Here is a 16,363-nt window from a genome sequence, read left to right as displayed (position 1 = left end):
TAACTATTCAGAATCCTGGCTTTGAGGTGGAGTGATGTTCATGTATTCTGAGTTTCTTAAAGGAAACTTGTTGACTTAGAGCAATATTTAACTCCATGTTCTTTTGTTAGGAAGAGCCAGAAGCCCCAGAAAGAAAACAGTTTGTTAAAATCTGTGTTGTTCTGGCTTTCAAAGAGAGTGAAGGCAAAGTGTTTTGTGTTTGTGTATTTGGTTTTACTTTCCCTGTAAGACAGACCTTCTCTTCCTGTGGACACTCAATAGATTGGTATCTTTAGCTCTGTTCGAGTTTTTGCATTCTTTAATAATTTTGTGGAGCTGTGGGTTCAGGGGCACTTATTTTTACTCAATTTCATTTGTTAATCCTTCTCTCTCAGACTTCAGGAAAACGATTCAGTTCAATATAAATTGATGATCATCACTGGTTCATGCATCTATAATGAAGATCTATGTATAACTTATGTTTTTATGGGCTAGAGACAAGAATGCAGGCTAACAGTTTAGAATAAAGGAATACTTTTCTGTATAGTATAAATTTCTTTTTTAAAAATACTGATGTTGCCCTGAGCATGCAAAGATCCTTGGTCTTGCCAAGGTGGCCAGAACTGCCCTCATGACATTGAGCTCAGTAATACTTGGGGATTGTGCTTCTCCTGCACACAGAAAATTCACAATGTCAGGCCCAAAGAAAACGAGCATAAGTAGTAGGTGTCATCAGGACTTTGTCTGATTCACTGAAAGAGTGTCTGCAATGTGATTTGTTCCTTTGTCCCTGCAAAGTGATAACTCCAGATAAAAATCTTAATAGAATGTATTCAAGGTAACAAAGATGAAATAAATCATACATCATATGAGAATAGTGTGCATGGTTCTAGTTGATGGAAGTCTTTGTTTACATGTGTAACTATCAAGTTAATTTACGTTGGGAATTACTTGTGGAGAAAACAAGCAAAACTGTGATCTCAACTTTGCTTTATTCTTGAAAAGGAAAAATATAAGTATCTGTCTGCCAAACTTTTTACAGCAAATGATAGCATCACGATGGGCTTTATTAAGTGTTTATGATAGATATAAAATAATTGGATTAGAGAGCAGAGGTAGGTGGATCTCTTGAGTTTGAGGCCAGCCTGTTCTACAGAGTGAGTTCTGGGATAGCCAGGGCTACACGGAGATACCCTGTCTTGAAAAACAAACAAACAAGCAAACAAAACAATCAACCTCAGTGAAGGGTTAAAGTTAAGAGGTTACTGAATTGTTGGTAAAAGATTAGTTTTTAAATTAATGGTGTAAGTGTAGAGATTAGGGACTGTGGTAAACATTATACTTTATATGAGTTTGGGGAATAGGATTGTTTTTAAGTGATAATATTTTAGAGATGAAAAAATACATTCATATGGAAAGTTGCCCTTTTGCCTAATTTTTGTGGAATAGATAAAACTTTGAAATACATTTTATTTTCTTGTTAAATAAGTACATAATATTTGCCTAATCTATGCCTTCATTTCATTAGTGATATCACTATGTCATTTAGTTACAGAAAGCTCACCTCAGAGTGTGTCCTGTGTGTGCTTTACTTGAGTCCATTTAGTTGATTAATCTCAAAAGGAAGTTCACAAGCATTGAAGTTTTAATATGGAAAATGTCTGCTGAATAGCGTGTCTTCAAATGTGTCTTCATTCTAGAACTTGGGAGACCAGGATGACAGTGGCAGTTTGGGTATCAGATCAAATAAACTCACTGACTGTTGAAGACACAGATAAATGTATTTATTGTTCTCCATCCCTTCTGTCTTCGGAGTTCCTAGTACTTTCTACTATTTATTGTACATTTGGGGTAATCTCTTGAAAATGATTTTTCGTCTTCAATCCTTAAGAAATGGACCATGTGATCTCCTGTAGGAGAAACAGAACGAACCAACTACTTACGGAGTTAGCTGCTGTTTGTGTAGATGGTTGTTTTACACCCAAGGAAGAGACGTAAGGAAAGAGCTGTCCAGGAGTCGGAGACCATCTAAGCTTTCATCTCATCGAGTCCACAGCAAAAGCACTCGAGTCTGAGGATTTCCATAGTGTTGGGTGTGACTAGGCATTTGAGTTAGAACCTTAGGAGGAGCTGTCCCTTGGTTTTCCAAAGCTCCCAGCAGTTTTCTGTACTGTGAAAGCAACTTTATAAAAGGACTTCGTTGCCATTCAAACATCTTCTAGACATGGAAACTCACTCAGATTTCCTTATCTGGTGCTGGGGGCCAGAGACTTGGGTAGTTTTCTAGAATAAGAGAGAATCAGAGGAATGTTTGATCAGCTCAGTAATTTGCAGTGAGATCACTAAACGTTTCTACATTTGGTGTCTCTTGTCTGGGGAGGAGAGCCAAGCACACCTGTGGGCTAGCTGTAGCAGTGAAGGCATCCGGCGTTCAGTCTCCTGCCCTCTCCTGCCCTCTCCTGCCCTCTCCTGCCCTCTCCTGCCCTCTCCTGCCCCTGTTCATCCCTTCCTTACACTAAGGCTGATCACCTAAAGGAAGAACACATTGCTGAACTCAAGGCAGCTTTCTCTATCTGGGAAAGATGGCAACTGCCCTGAGGTCACTGTGTCAAACCAGTAGGAGCTGAATTGTGGGATATGGTCCAGGGATGATGCTGATGGAATGACATTATTCACTTCCCCAAATACTAAGCCAGGGTGGCAAGAAAAGGGGAAGATACAGAAGAAATCTGTGAAACGTTCCAAGTCTCTGGCAAGCATGGCAAAGGCTACATCAGTCCAGCAAAATCATATCACATCATGATGAACTGTGAAGGAAAATTAACAAATGAAATGGCTAGAGATATAAGATATTGGGGGTGGACAGAGTCAGTGGAATACTTTGTGCATGTGATCATAGAATGACCACACTTGACTTACTTCTTGCTACTTTCCTCCTGTACAGCACACTGATTCTTGCAAGAAAAAGGGTGATTTACTGTTTATATAGAGTAAAAGTGAATGTCAGAGAACCTGCACACAATTATCTTGTGGTCTTGTCCCCTAAAGATATGCTTCAGATCAGTTACTGCTGCATAAGTAGTTTACTTCAGGATGGTGTGCAGAAAGGGTTTGAAGTGTGAACTTGGAACACAGCCCTAGTCATATATGGTCCTCTTATATTTCCAGGTATTTTAACCCCATAGTGACAATGCCATACCATGGTGACTTGCCTGAGCATGTTAGCTTAATTCTGTGTGCATTGTACTAGAGTAAGACTAATGTCAGGTTGTCACAGATTGTTAGTAAGAAATCTTTACCCAAGGAACAGCTGTGGATTCTGTTCTTAACACTTTGGATGTGAAGCCAGCACAGTAGGCTGTATATGTGGGCTTAGCACAAACATCAACACTGCTTGCTCTTAAGGAAATTAGTAACTGTTTCCTTCTAACTTGTAAATGCTCATCTTTTTCCAATTAGAATAACTTGTCTACTTATCAACTACTACAAAACTAGAGATATTTATGAAGCATGGTGCAACTACTGTAGAAGTACTGGTCCTTCTTTAGGAAACCAGCTACCTTCTCAGTGTTGGTGTTTTCTGTCTCCTGTCCAAGTATCCTACTTAGCAAACCCTACTCTGTCTAGTTCTGTTGACTAACAGCAGCACATTGTTAGAAGCAACAGATACTACTATTGTGGGAGTTAAAATATTAAGCAAAATAAACCCATAGAACAGCTAAAGCAGCCCATAGGCACAGTGTCTGCTGGCCACTCCTGGTAAAGTAGTCATTGTTGCACGTTACTCACCTAACGATTTCATTGCTCTGCAGGCAGAATTAGGAGTGGACGTGTGTATGCCTAAGTGATACAAAATGAAAATAGGAGCTTAGATGTAAAGGGATGGGTTTGTTGTTGATTTTGCTATACTGATAATTCCTTTTAGGTTCCTATTTTGTATACAAACAGCATGTGACCACATACTGGGCATTGTTGCTAGGATAGTATTTCCACCTAGTCACAGATTTTGAGTCTCGTTTTCAATGTATAGGAAACTTCATTTTAACACCCCCCATCCCTTTTTTGAAACATGATCTCATTCTTTAGCCAAGGCTGTACTGGAACTTATTATACAGTCTAGGCTAGCCTCAAACTCACAGCAGCAGGTCCTCAGCCTCCAAGTGTCAAAATTTCAGATGTGAGCCATCATACCTAGCCAAAGTTAATATATTAATATTAGCTACATTAAATAGCATTTTAACCAGCAATCATTTAAAATAAGGCTATTTAAGATACTTTATTGCAGGCCAAACAATAATTTATAAATTAGAACAATAAGATTTAGCACTTCAGCTCACCAAACTCAAATGATATAATCTTAAAAACTGGGCAAAAGATTGTTGAATAGGCAAACCTAACAAATTAATAATACACACATAAGGAATTATGGGAAGTTTCTTAAGTGTGGTATTTTATCTTTATTTATGTGCATGTATGAGCATGTATATTCAGATGCCCACAGAAGCCAGAATAGGATGTTGGATGTACCAGATGAGTAGCTACAGGCAGCAGTGAACTGCCTGGTGTGCCTGTGGAATCTGACTCTTACCCTCTGCAAGAAGAGCAAGGTCACTAAGCCTCAAGCGGCTCTGTAGTCCCCTGCTGTTGAGTTTGAATACACATTAGCAATCCTAAATGAAGGGAAGCTTTATATTGACAGCTCTCAGTTTTGGGAGGAACTGCGTATTTATTTGCTAGCATAACATGCAACATCTTAGAATACTCAAAGCAGCTTAAAATCATTTGCCATATTCACAATCACACCTTTACAGTCCAAGGTATAGCTTGCACCAAAAAGTATATTTTGTATGTGGAATGCATAGGCTTTAGAAGGCTGAGCAGACCTGGGTTCAGAGTCCCATTCTACCACACTTAGCAGCTAAATGGCTTGGAACCTGCTAAGTACTTTGTGCTTTATTTCTCTTTCTGAAATGGAAACAGCACACAGTAAATCCTATTGTTTGTGGATTTTACATTTTTGAATTTGCTCTACATGCTAAAATTTTGTAATTCCCCAAGTCCGTACTTAAAAGTCTTCGTAGACTTGTGGGGTCCCTTAGGGTTTGAGGTGCATATGAACGCGCTCCCAGCTGAGACCAAGCTGTGATCCTTTGCCTTCTCTGCTCTGCCTGGCAGTGTAAGCAGCTTTGAGTGTGCAGAGCATGCTCTCATGCATTCGTGCTGTTGAGTGCACACTTAAACTAGGCCCTAGTGTAATGCTGCAACGCTGCCCCCATGCCATACACAGAAGATCTTTCTAGAAAACAGTTAGAGGGGGAGCCTTATTCAGGCCCATATCTTAATGTAGTTCCAATGTTAATGAGTGGTACTGTGGAAGAACTGTGGGGATTTCAAACACACCCAGAATGAGAAGTGTTCATCAGTTTACAAAAGTGTTGGGACCAGAGTCTCCCAGGAGCACAGCAGTGCGTTTCCTGAGAGTCCATACTCAGTGCTGGCACTTCTTTCGTGAACATGACTACTGCAGGTAGGAGCGCCCACCAAGTCAGTCTTCTTCAGTACAGGGACCGGTCATACAGTAAAGCACACAGAGTAGCTGCAGTCTCTGAGACTGTCAGGGCTTTTCCTTGGAACAATACCAGTATCGTTGGTCATGAGAATTAGAGAAACAGGACAGCCGGATTGGCTGAGTAGGGATCAAATCTAAAGTATCTGAGTTTGATCCCTGGGCCCCATGTGGTAGGAGGGGCCAGCTCTTGCAAGTTGTCCTCTGACCTCGCTATGCATGTGCACTCACACACATACCCACAAAGTAAATAAAAATAATTCAAATGATTTTAAAACCTTGAAGTTGGGCTATATAAGACAGAAAACAATGCACTATGTTATACTGGCAAGTATTTTGTTTTTTTCTCCCTGTAGTATCATCAGAGACGATTAGTATATAGTTTTATCTCCTTAAGAAATACATTCCTTTTAATGTTCTTTGGGTAGGCCCTGTGCTCATTAGTATTTTATTATTTAAATAGTAGGAAATTAATGTTTTTAGAGTATTAGACAATGTTTATGCATTTGGATTATAATGGTGCATTGTGCTCCTAGGATGAATTATTAGATTACACAGCAACCATAGATTTGATAAAATCATGTTACTGTGATGGTTTTCCACTAATGAAAATGAATGAGCAGAGGGTGTTTGGAAAAGATTTACAGGTGTTGGGAATAAAATAGTTCGCTTCTGTTCATATTCTATTTATCTGTACCCAAGGAAATAACAATAAACACTTCAAGGTTTTTTATATTTCCTTAATGATATTCTAGTTTTCCTCTCAATATTTAATATTTCATTAGATGAAAGAATTAAAACTCTAGCTGCACATAATTTCCTACCACACTACAAATTTTGCATTTCACTTCCCTACCATAGCCAAACCACTAATACTTCTAGAATATTTCAGCAGCAATTTAAAAAAAAAAAGAAGGTAAATTGGTCTAGAATTGTGTTTTAGAAATAAGTATGCATTCAAACATTTTTACTAAAAAAGTCCAATTATTTTTGCTTTTAGTACATCTAAACTAAATGTGAAATGTAATGGAAATGTTTTTTCTTAAATTACCCGTCAGTCAGATAGAATCTGTTCTTCTGAGGGTTTGCAATTAGATCAGGAGAGAGGGAAAGGTGAATGTCAATCAAGGGCATGGCTGTGCTTGTGTCCCACTGCATCTGTGACCTGAGTCCCACAGCTGGTGTCAGAACAGAAATGCAAATCCTCCTGGGCCCTGAACATTGCCGAGTGTGAGGAGACTTGCCCTTTGCCATCCCGGGTGCCCCGGCTGGAGCGCATTGGACCGACAGCCTTCATGTCTTTGACACATGAAGATTTCCAGGGAGCCTCTCAAGTGGTTTTATAATGGAGTATTTATTGACAGAGGACGATAGAGCTGTGCAGATAGATTCATTTTAGTCGAGTACTCATTTAGAGCTTTCCCAATTTAATGAAAATTGAAGATTAGTTTTTGCAACAAAACCTTAAAAACATGTTTTTTACAGGGACATAACTAATTGAGTTTGTAAATAGTAGGTGTGTACGAATAAAGCTGCAGAAGGCCCTGTGGAGGAAGGCCGTGAGCAGGGGCAGCTCTACTCTCCTTGTTTATCAGGGATTCTGACAAACCAGAGCTCAAACTATGGTTTTGTGGTAGTTGTTGTTGTTGCTCTCATTTTCTGTCAAAGTTGTCCCTTACTCGGTGTTTTCAGGGTGACTCAGGGATGTTTTATCACTATTCTAGTTGGGGGTAATGGAAAAGAAGCTTAAAGATGGGTGCCTCAAACCCTAGGCCAGGCTGAAGTGGGCTGTCACTCACTCTTGAAAAGTACTGATTGTCTTACATTGTCACTTCTGTCCTGTCAGCATGGCTTTTCTCTTCTCACCCTCACAAGAGTCTGTTTATTTCAGTCACAATATGGGACAGTTCAGGTGCTGATGACAGATTGACACTTGGTTCTGGGCCAATTCTGCCCCGAACTGAATGAGTCTTTTACGGCCCTCTGTGGAGTTGCAGACCACAGTGTCACCCTTCAGTGGCATCTAATCACGGCATTTTCCTCCTATTAGGATGTTGATATATTTCTACCATATCTGTCTAATTCTCAATATATGTTGGTATAGATAAGCTTTTCTTCTGGATAAGCTTTATTCAATGATTGTTTGGTGTTTGTTTTTAAATTGTAGTTTTCTCAGTGGTAAAACTCAGGTCATTGAGTGAAGTTATCTCAAAGGCAAATAGAGAATGGTCTGGAGATTTTGTTTTTATAGTGAAGTCAGTATATTATAGATCCATTTTGAGGTTGTTTTGTGATAGACCCTTTATTTCCAAATTTGTTTTTAATGTCTTTTCTCAGAATATAATTATATAGATTCTCCTCTTTTCTTCCTTTAACCCCTCCTAGGCGCCCTCCTCCAAAACCCCCTCATGTCTCCCACTCTCAGGTTGATGTTGATAACCTCATTTGCTTTTGTATTTGTTAAATCCGCGCGCACACACACACACATACACACACACACACACACACACACACACACACACACACACACACACACCTCTATGCACAAGGAGATGTAAGTAGAACCTACCAATTCAGTTTTTGATGTTTGTGTATATGGTTGTGTATGGTTTCAAGGCTGATCAACCCTAAGGCAGCTCAGCCCAGGAGATTCTGATCCTCTTCCCAGCAGGCTACAGTGCCTATAATTCTTTGTTTAGGGTAAGACCTCAGAACATCATTCCTCTTGCACATTACCATGTCATGGGAGGGAGACTGTCCACAGAGTGTTTCCTGGGACTCTGGGTCTGAGTCTCCTCCCCTTTCTGTGATGTTCTGACTCATAAGATGCGGGAGCTGTGGTGTAGATGTTGAGGGAGGCTCACCACAGTCTCTTGACCTCTGCATGGTCACGAGCTCTGGTTTTCTGTGAAGGCCCTGTGCTCATTTGCTGTAAAGAGAGGCCTCATTGAACTCACCTGTGGTATAAGGATCAGGTTTAGAATGTAGTAAAGAGTCGTGCTGGCCCAGCACAGCAGTGCTAGACATTCATTTTTATGTTAAGGCCCACCTTTTAGCTCCAGAAAACTGACAAGGTTTCCAGTTCTGGACAGTTTCCCTCCTGATGAGTGGGCCTCCTGTCCCAACTACATAGCTGTTGGCTGACACCATTTGCATGTGTTGCCATGCTAGTAGTTGTCATGGCTCCTAGGTGTTGCAGCTGGCTATGACAGTTTAGTTGCTTCCATTTCTTGGCAACTCAAATAGTATTCTCTGAAACCATGGAACCTCTTCTGAAGGACAGACACTTTTAGCTCAGCTGGAATAGTGAGCTATTTGCAAAGTCATGTCTACCCTGATATTCCTCAGGAGTCTGCTGTCTAGCACTGGGGTTTGGCTCCTCTATGGTTTTCAGGGGGAACATTGCCAGCCCAATTGGCTTAACCTCCTTATATATACACATACAAAAGTATATATGTATACACACATGTATGTATTATATAGATCATTTAAATATAAAATAATATGATTCCTTGAGGCTTTATCAAGAAATCTTGCCATTATTTGTCCCCTACCCGCACCTCTCCATCTGTCTTGACCACACTCCCTCCTCCCCATGGGAGCCCCTCCCTGTTATTGCAATTCCTACTACGTGCCACTTACATCCTGTTCTTCTCTACCAAAGGCCTCCCCTATCTAAGCTCTATACACTCCTGATGTCTGGTTACTTCATGCTGTGTACTCAGTCTGAGGAGTTGAGCTAGAAACTGTTGACAAGAGAACCTGTGGCATTTGTCTTTCTGGGTCTAGGTTACCTCATTTTTTACAGTTTATGATAAAAATCTGTGAGATAGGTGATATTTCTAATTCTGTTTTTTTTTTCTTTCATAGGCAACAAAACTAAATAACCCTTATGAGTTTATGAAGTTATATTAAAGCACTAAGTCATTTGACTTCACATCTCAAATTTAGTTGTTTGCGTTAAACCTAGCAGTATCACACACACACACATACACACACACACACACACACACCCCACCTCTTCTTCCTCCTCCTCCTCCTCCACTTCCTCCTCCTCCTGCTCCTCTACTAAGAAGTTGCTGCTTATGTTCTGTTCTCCTCTGTGATTAGTTTTGGGCATATTAGACTACAGCCAGGCATTGATGGTGACTGCTAATGTCCCTGCTTAGGGATTTCCTACTCACTAGATGCAATAGCTCCTTCTCTTTAAGCTGTAAACACACTGGTGCAATCCATCAGGATTCTTTCTCCAGGGAATATCAAGCAAACTTGTCTACAGGAGTGGTGTCAGTTCCCAGGCTTCTCATGGGCTCTGCTTAGAATTTAACAGGTCCTGCTGAGATCCTGTTGTGTGGCTAGCTGAGGGAGGTGCTGTAGACGAAAGCACTCTCCACCACTGGACTTTTAATAGGAAACCATGCATGCAACTGCCAAAATGAGCCAACATTTGTTAAATGCTCAGTTCAGACTGGACTGAGCGTACTCTGCTTAAAATCTTCCATGGGAAAGAAGGCTTTCTTCCATTTATTTTAAGTCTAGAAAGCTAGCTTTGTCATATTTTCTTTTGGTTTTTCTATGTGGGATGGGGTGGTGTGTGTGTGTGTGTGTGTGTGTGTGTGTGTGTGTGTGTGTGTGTGTGATATCACTCTGTATATACGTGCAGCAACCTGTGTGTTTGTGTGTTGACGCCAGAGGCTGACTTGGGGTCTCTTTTCTGTCACCCTCCACTGTATCTTTCAAGCCAGGTTCTCTCCTAGAGCCTGGAGCATATCATTTCGGCTAGGCTAGCTGCCACTGACCTGTGGGGTCTGCTCCTTCCCTAAACCCTAGCAACAGTACAAGCTGCCACACCCATTGGGGATCCGGCTCACCTCCCTATGCTTACACCTCATACTGTTCACCTGCTGAGCTGTCTCCCCAGTCCTCGCTTTATTGTCCTCTATTGTAGTAGAATTGGGGTTTGAAGATTTCGGAATGTTTAGGCCCACCATAAAGGAGAGACTAATTAGATGGATTTCACATACGCTCATGTGCTGCTTATTTGATTATACCTCATTTCTTGTCAGGGGTGAAAGCCTGTCTGGACAGCCAAGAACGTGAGCAGGAAGAAAAGTATGAAGTTCCTGGAGGTCCGCAGAGGAGCAGGCTCAACAGAGAGCAGCTGGTATTTTTCTTTTACATACTACTTGCTTGTTCTTATGGCTTCGTGTCATTATCATCATCGGGAAAACTTTGCCCTTTCATCCAGTCCAGGTGACTGATTAAAATTTTAATTGTGCTTATTTCAAGCACTTGATTCTGAAAGATGATCACGGTGTGCAGTAAAATCCAGAAGGTAATAATTTCACACTGTTAATGGATTTTTGGCATCTTGAACATTCCCATAAAGCTTTCAGAAGCTGAGGTAAATCTCAGATACAGGAAGTAGCTTGAAAGAAGACTTGGAGCCGCTGCTCAGATTTAGTTGCCATATGTCTTTATTGCCACATACTGTGGTTTTAATGGACAATATTCCATTATTCTGTTGATGTATGTAACTGTAGTAGAAATGACAAAGACATTTTCTAATTGGATCTTCAGCCATGACTTCATTGTCTGCTGTGTACTGGCAATGCATCTCTGGAACCTTAAGGCCACACTCCAACTATGGCTGCCTAGGAGACCTTAGGTATTGTCTTAGGGTTTTTATTGCTGTGAAGAGACACCATGACTAAGGCAAATCTTTAAAAAGACAGCATTTAATTGGAGATGGCATAGAGGTTCCAAAGGTCAGTCCATTATCATGATGGCAGGAGGCATGGCATGGCATGGTCCAGGCAGGCATGGTGCAGGAGGAGCTGAGAGTTCCATTATCTTGTTCCAAAGGCAAACAGGAGAAGACTGGCTCTTTTCTGCTGCTAGGAGGAGAGTCTCAAAGTCCACCCTTAGAGCGACACACTTCCTTCAGCAAGGCCACACCTCCTAATAGTGCCACTCCCTTGTATGTGGGGAAAATGCTACTCTTACTTTAAGTCCAGCCTGATGTCTTTGATGCTTTCTCTAGATATCTTAAAATTTGGGAGATAAATCCTGTCAATGTGCACAAGCATCTTAATGGAGGAAATTTTGATGAAGAAGCTTTTTCTTTTTTGGACGGTGTCTCACTCTATAGCATAGGCTTACCTGGAACTTGCAGTGGTCTTTCCTGCTTAGCCTTGGCACTAGGATTATACTTATTACTGCTATGCTTGACCACAGATTGCTTGCTTGTTTGGTTTTTTGTCTTCTCATTAGAAAACACATCTGAAATTTTAAGAGAGTAAAAAGGAATCAGACAGTGGCTGAACTTTAAATGAGGAAAATCATAAATAAGAAACTGTTATCTTCCTAAGTGTGCTTCCTGATCCAGCTAGTTTGATTGAAGTGCAGGTTATGCCAGCACCTCATTAGGAAGCTTCTTTCTGACACATGCTTATTGTTTTTATGTCCTTCATTCAGAGAGAGTGTTTCACAATATTCTGGTCTACTTTAACAATTCTTTTCCTGTTATTTCAGCTGCCCAAACTGTTCGATGGATGCTACTTCTTTCTGGGGGGGAACTTCAAACATCATCCAAAAGAAGACCTCCTGAAGCTCATTGCTGCAGCAGGAGGCAGAATCCTCAGCAGAAAGCCCAAGCCAGACAGTGACGTGACTCAGACCATCAACACGGTTGCATACCATGCCAAGCCTGACTCTGATCAGCGCTTCTGTACGCAGTACATTGTCTATGAGGATCTGTTTAACTGTCACCCAGAGAGGGTTCGGCAGGGCAAAGTCTGGATGGCTCCTTCCACCTGGCTAATCAGCTGTGTAATGGCCTTTGAGTTGCTTCCTCTTGACAGCTGAATGTCGTACCAGGTGAACATTTTAAGTTGAAGGCGCGTGGTTTGTGAGAACACGGCCATTGTGATGTTTGATCACTCTCGCTTTTATGGATAGGTAGAACCATTCATATCCCCCCTCCCTTTGAATTGCAAAATAAAACAATTGATAATAGATTAGGAATTCATTTAGATGCCTAAACCACTTTTAAGATTTTCTTGTTGTTGCTCTCTTTCGAGGGTGGGGGCTATAACTCAAGTCTTAGAGTCTTCATCAACTCTGGCTGAGGCACAGTTTCCACACTAGGAATTTACTTTACACGTGGCCTGTGGTTTTGATTGATCATGTTTTTCAGTTTTATCAACATCTGTCAAGGATTAATAAGTGAGATAGCATCAAACTATTTGATAAATCTATACGTGGCCTGCCACTAATTTAGCATCCTTTAGTAAACAGAGCATCACCAGATGATTTTCTTCTGTCCCTTTTATGATATAAATGTGCCAGTGTGGGTGAAAAGCTCTATCTGGAGTTATCTTTTTTATGTTATATTTTAATTTCTTGTATTTTCTTGGCTTTCCTTTGTGTTTGTTCATTTAAAAAAAATCTTGTGTATGTATTAGGAAATCATGATTCCAAGCGCTAGATGTTAGTGGCAAAATCAGCAGTGTGCTTGTGTGCATGCTTTCAGTATGCACACTTACTGTCTGTCTACTGTGCATTTGTGCACACCTATTTTCTGTAACTTATTATAGTGCCACTACTTCTTAGAAGGTCTTGCCAGTTTAGAACACTGTTAAATGTCAATTCCTTACATTAGAAGCAATCTGTTTTTGGTAAATCTTTCTGGGAATTACTAAAATAGTCCCTGAAGGCTTTAATCCCTTCTCTATTCCCTTCCTCCTTCCTCCTTCCTTCCTCTCCCTCCCTCTCTCCTTCCCTTTATTTGTGATAGTGAGTATAGAAGGGAGGATCTTATGCATGCTAGGCAGTTACCTCCTTCAGAACTATATCTGCAGCCCACTTTTCTCTCTCTCTGGTGAGCAAATGGGGGCCTTGCACATACCAGGGAACTGAGCTCCACTCCAAACCTTCATTTATTTGGAGACATCTTGCTAAGTTAGAGAGGTTGCCCTTGATCTCACTGATAAGTTTTTATACAGCCTTTAAGTTGGTGGGTAGGCAAAAGTTGGAGATTGCTTGACTTATAACATTTTTGACATATTCTACACAAACTCCCTAGCAGGAAATAAGGAAGTGGGAGTGAGAAGAGCTGCTTGATAGAGAAGCAGCCACAGCAGGGAAGTAGAGAGGGCCCTCCCTGAGCATGCGCACACTGGAAGCTTACCCTGCCTCTTCTGAAGGTTCTCATTGTGAATGGACAGGCTCTATACTTTAAATGGTCTTAAAGAAGAGGATTCTTTCGTGCATCTTTGCATAAGCTAGTGTTGACAGCACTATGATGTACAGAAGGAGGTGCTAAGAGAACCATCTGTTTTGTTTTTAGGAGAACAGGGCAGCTTGATAAGCACGTGGCAGGGGGATGGTCATGGATGGTGGGAATCTTCCCAGCTCGGAACTGGGAAAGCCAGTCATTTCAAGATCCACTTACCAGGAAAGGTTGAGATTCTGCTAATCTTATGAAAGTATACCTTGCATAAATCCTTCTTTAGCATACTATTTTTCATGCCAACAGGTATGTTAATGTGAACACAATGTTCTCCCCATGCTGGCTTCCCAGTGTCTTGTCTGTGTTTGACACAATTCTTTTTAAATCTGGGGAGTGGTGGAAGGGTAATGTGGATTAAGCTGTTTAGGTGTGGGTTTGGGGTATAGGGCTTGTTTTCTCTTCGCTCGCTGAGCTCCTTCCTCTTGCTCCTGGTATCTCACCCCTGCTCAGGGTTCTGTTCTCTTTGCTGTGAACTCCTGTGTCTGAAATGCCTTTGGGGTTCCTCTTCATGTTTCCTCTCTTGCCTTACCCCCTTTCTCGTTTTCCCCTTTACTGTTAGTATTACTACTTTTGAGTGCTCTAAATGCTGATTTTTAAAAAACTTGTCTGAAACAGAAATGTATTCTCAGAATAATGCATAAAAGCACAGGTCGAGCTATGCAGAAACTTCCCTCCCTTCTCCTACCTTTTCCCTTCTCTGAATGCCAGGGAGAAGGACGCAGTTGAAGGAAATATGCAATCAAAACAGTGACCAACTCTAAGGACAAAGGCGTGGTCCAAAAGAACTTACCATTATCCAATTATGTGAACAGCTTCACTGACCAGGGTTAAGATGCTGCAGATGTCTTGTTTCTGTAGGGCGGCTTCTCAGGGCTGCTTCAGGGAGGTAAGGATGCAGTGCACGTGGGAGACATCTGTGGCCTGCTCCCTGGGCTTAGGGTAAAGTCGCACAGCTGTGCACCCACTTTGGGACACTCATTAGTGTCCTCACAATGGCTGTGCTGCCCAGCCATTTGCCTCCGCTTTCTGTACTGCTCACTGTCTCATGCACGCACCACCTCCCAGCTCCTTGATTGCTTTCCACGCTGCTTCTTGCCACCGAGAATTGGCATCAAGTGCTTCCAGGCGCTGTTTGCTCTTCTCTCCATTTATGGAGACTCAGTCTCTGATCGCGGCGGATCCACTTTTGAGATAGCGGCATAACTGTTGGCCCTTTACTCTCCGCTCGCATTTGCCGCTTCCCTCCCATCAGCAGTGTCGGGACTTGGTTTAGGTTAGCTTCTAGCACTCGAGGCTGTACGTTCATCTACAGAAATGTTTGTAATTTTTTTTCCTAATGGATTTAAACTTATAAATCATTAAAACCATTTGAGCTTGTATCTGTATCTTCTGTAAAAATGACTTATTTTGATAATGAAGAATGAGACTCGGCCTGACTTGTGAAGGAGTCTTCCAGCTGTGGTTTGTGTGGGTCTACACAGCCCCATTCATGCATAGATGTAAGCATTGTTGATATCCAAGCTGCTCAGGTCTCCACACTGCACTGATGGCCTGGTTACAGAGGCCTGGTTATCCACTTTGGTCATGAGGTCACAAAACAGCTGTCCCAGCCTGACCTTCCGGGTATATTTCACACATAACCTTACTTCCTACTTTGTGAGACACAGTGTGACTCATTTACCTGCTGGCTATAATAATGTGACCTAGATGAGGTGCTGTGAGTAGGTTCTGAAGGTCTTTTTCTGGACTTAGCTGTGGGTTTTTCAGAAACAGTGTTTATAAATACTGGGTAGTTACTGTAGGAATTTTGAAAAAAATTAGAGAAGATGGGGTGGAGAGATGGCTCATGGGTTCAGAACCCTGGCTGCTTTTGCAACGGTTCTGGGAACAATTCCCAGCACCCACATGGGGGCTTCCAACTGTCTGTAACTGCAGTTCCATAGGTTCCGATGCCTTCTGCCCTCCATAGCAATTTGCAACATTATACTCATGTGGGTCACAGACATGTATATCCAGGCAAATGTGTATAAAAATCTTAAGTTTAGGAAAAAGTTGCTTCAAATCTAAGATTTATAAAGTAAGTTTTATGCGACTTTATGGTGCTAAAAAACCCTGATAAGAATCCTGTGCATGATCCACTCACCACAGTCAGTCCTGACCACTCTGGGGTGTGTGAGTGTATGTGTGGTATTTGGAAAGAGAGTTAACTTTTCTTTAAGCATGCATGTAGTCTATCCTTGTTATCACTGGGGTTTGTTCCCAAGAACCCCATGGAAACTGAAACCTACAGATGGTCAAGTGCATTATAGAAAACGAGGTCATGATGTAATATTTGGATGTTGCCCCTGTGTTCTTGTGTTCTTTAAGTTGTTTTTAGATTGGCTACTATGCCAATATAATACAAGTACCATGAAAATACTGTTTAGAGAATAATGACAGGAAAGGTAAAAAAAAACCATGTGTAGAACAGATGGAATGGTTTTTCCTAAGTGTTTTGGATCTGTTAAGTTAGGGATACAGGACTC

General features: G+C 41.4%; 1 protein-coding gene and 1 long non-coding RNA gene across 6 annotated transcripts in view; one reads left to right on the top strand and one right to left on the bottom strand.

Moving 5' to 3' along the window:
- Positions 1 to 15,223, top strand: part of Bard1 (BRCA1 associated RING domain 1) — a 67,288-nt gene extending 52,065 nt beyond the window's left edge. For 4 of the 5 annotated variants that reach the window (XM_087567534.1, XM_087567533.1, XM_087567532.1 and 1 more), the window contains 2 exons: positions 10,612 to 10,709; positions 12,080 to 15,217. In XM_087567534.1, coding sequence (XP_087423660.1) covers positions 10,612 to 10,709; positions 12,080 to 12,412 — 431 coding nt within the window. In that variant the 3' untranslated portion in view covers positions 12,413 to 15,217. 5 annotated transcript variants of the gene reach the window in all.
- LOC120094698 (uncharacterized) lies at positions 1,742 to 15,383 on the bottom strand. Its single transcript, XR_015629159.1, has 2 exons — positions 14,629 to 15,383; positions 1,742 to 2,262 (listed from the first exon to the last, which is right to left on the bottom strand). It is a non-coding gene; the product is annotated as an uncharacterized LOC120094698 (long non-coding RNA).
- Between the last annotated feature and the right edge of the window lie 980 nt (positions 15,384 to 16,363).

The sequence above is a fragment of the Rattus norvegicus genome, chromosome 9 (genome assembly GCF_021556685.1).
Source record: "Rattus norvegicus strain SHRSP/BbbUtx chromosome 9, alternate assembly SHRSP_T2T, whole genome shotgun sequence".
Lineage (NCBI taxonomy): Eukaryota > Metazoa > Chordata > Mammalia > Rodentia > Muridae > Rattus > Rattus norvegicus.
Note: the sequence above shows the minus strand (reverse complement) of the source record. Positions and strands in the feature narration are given on the sequence as shown.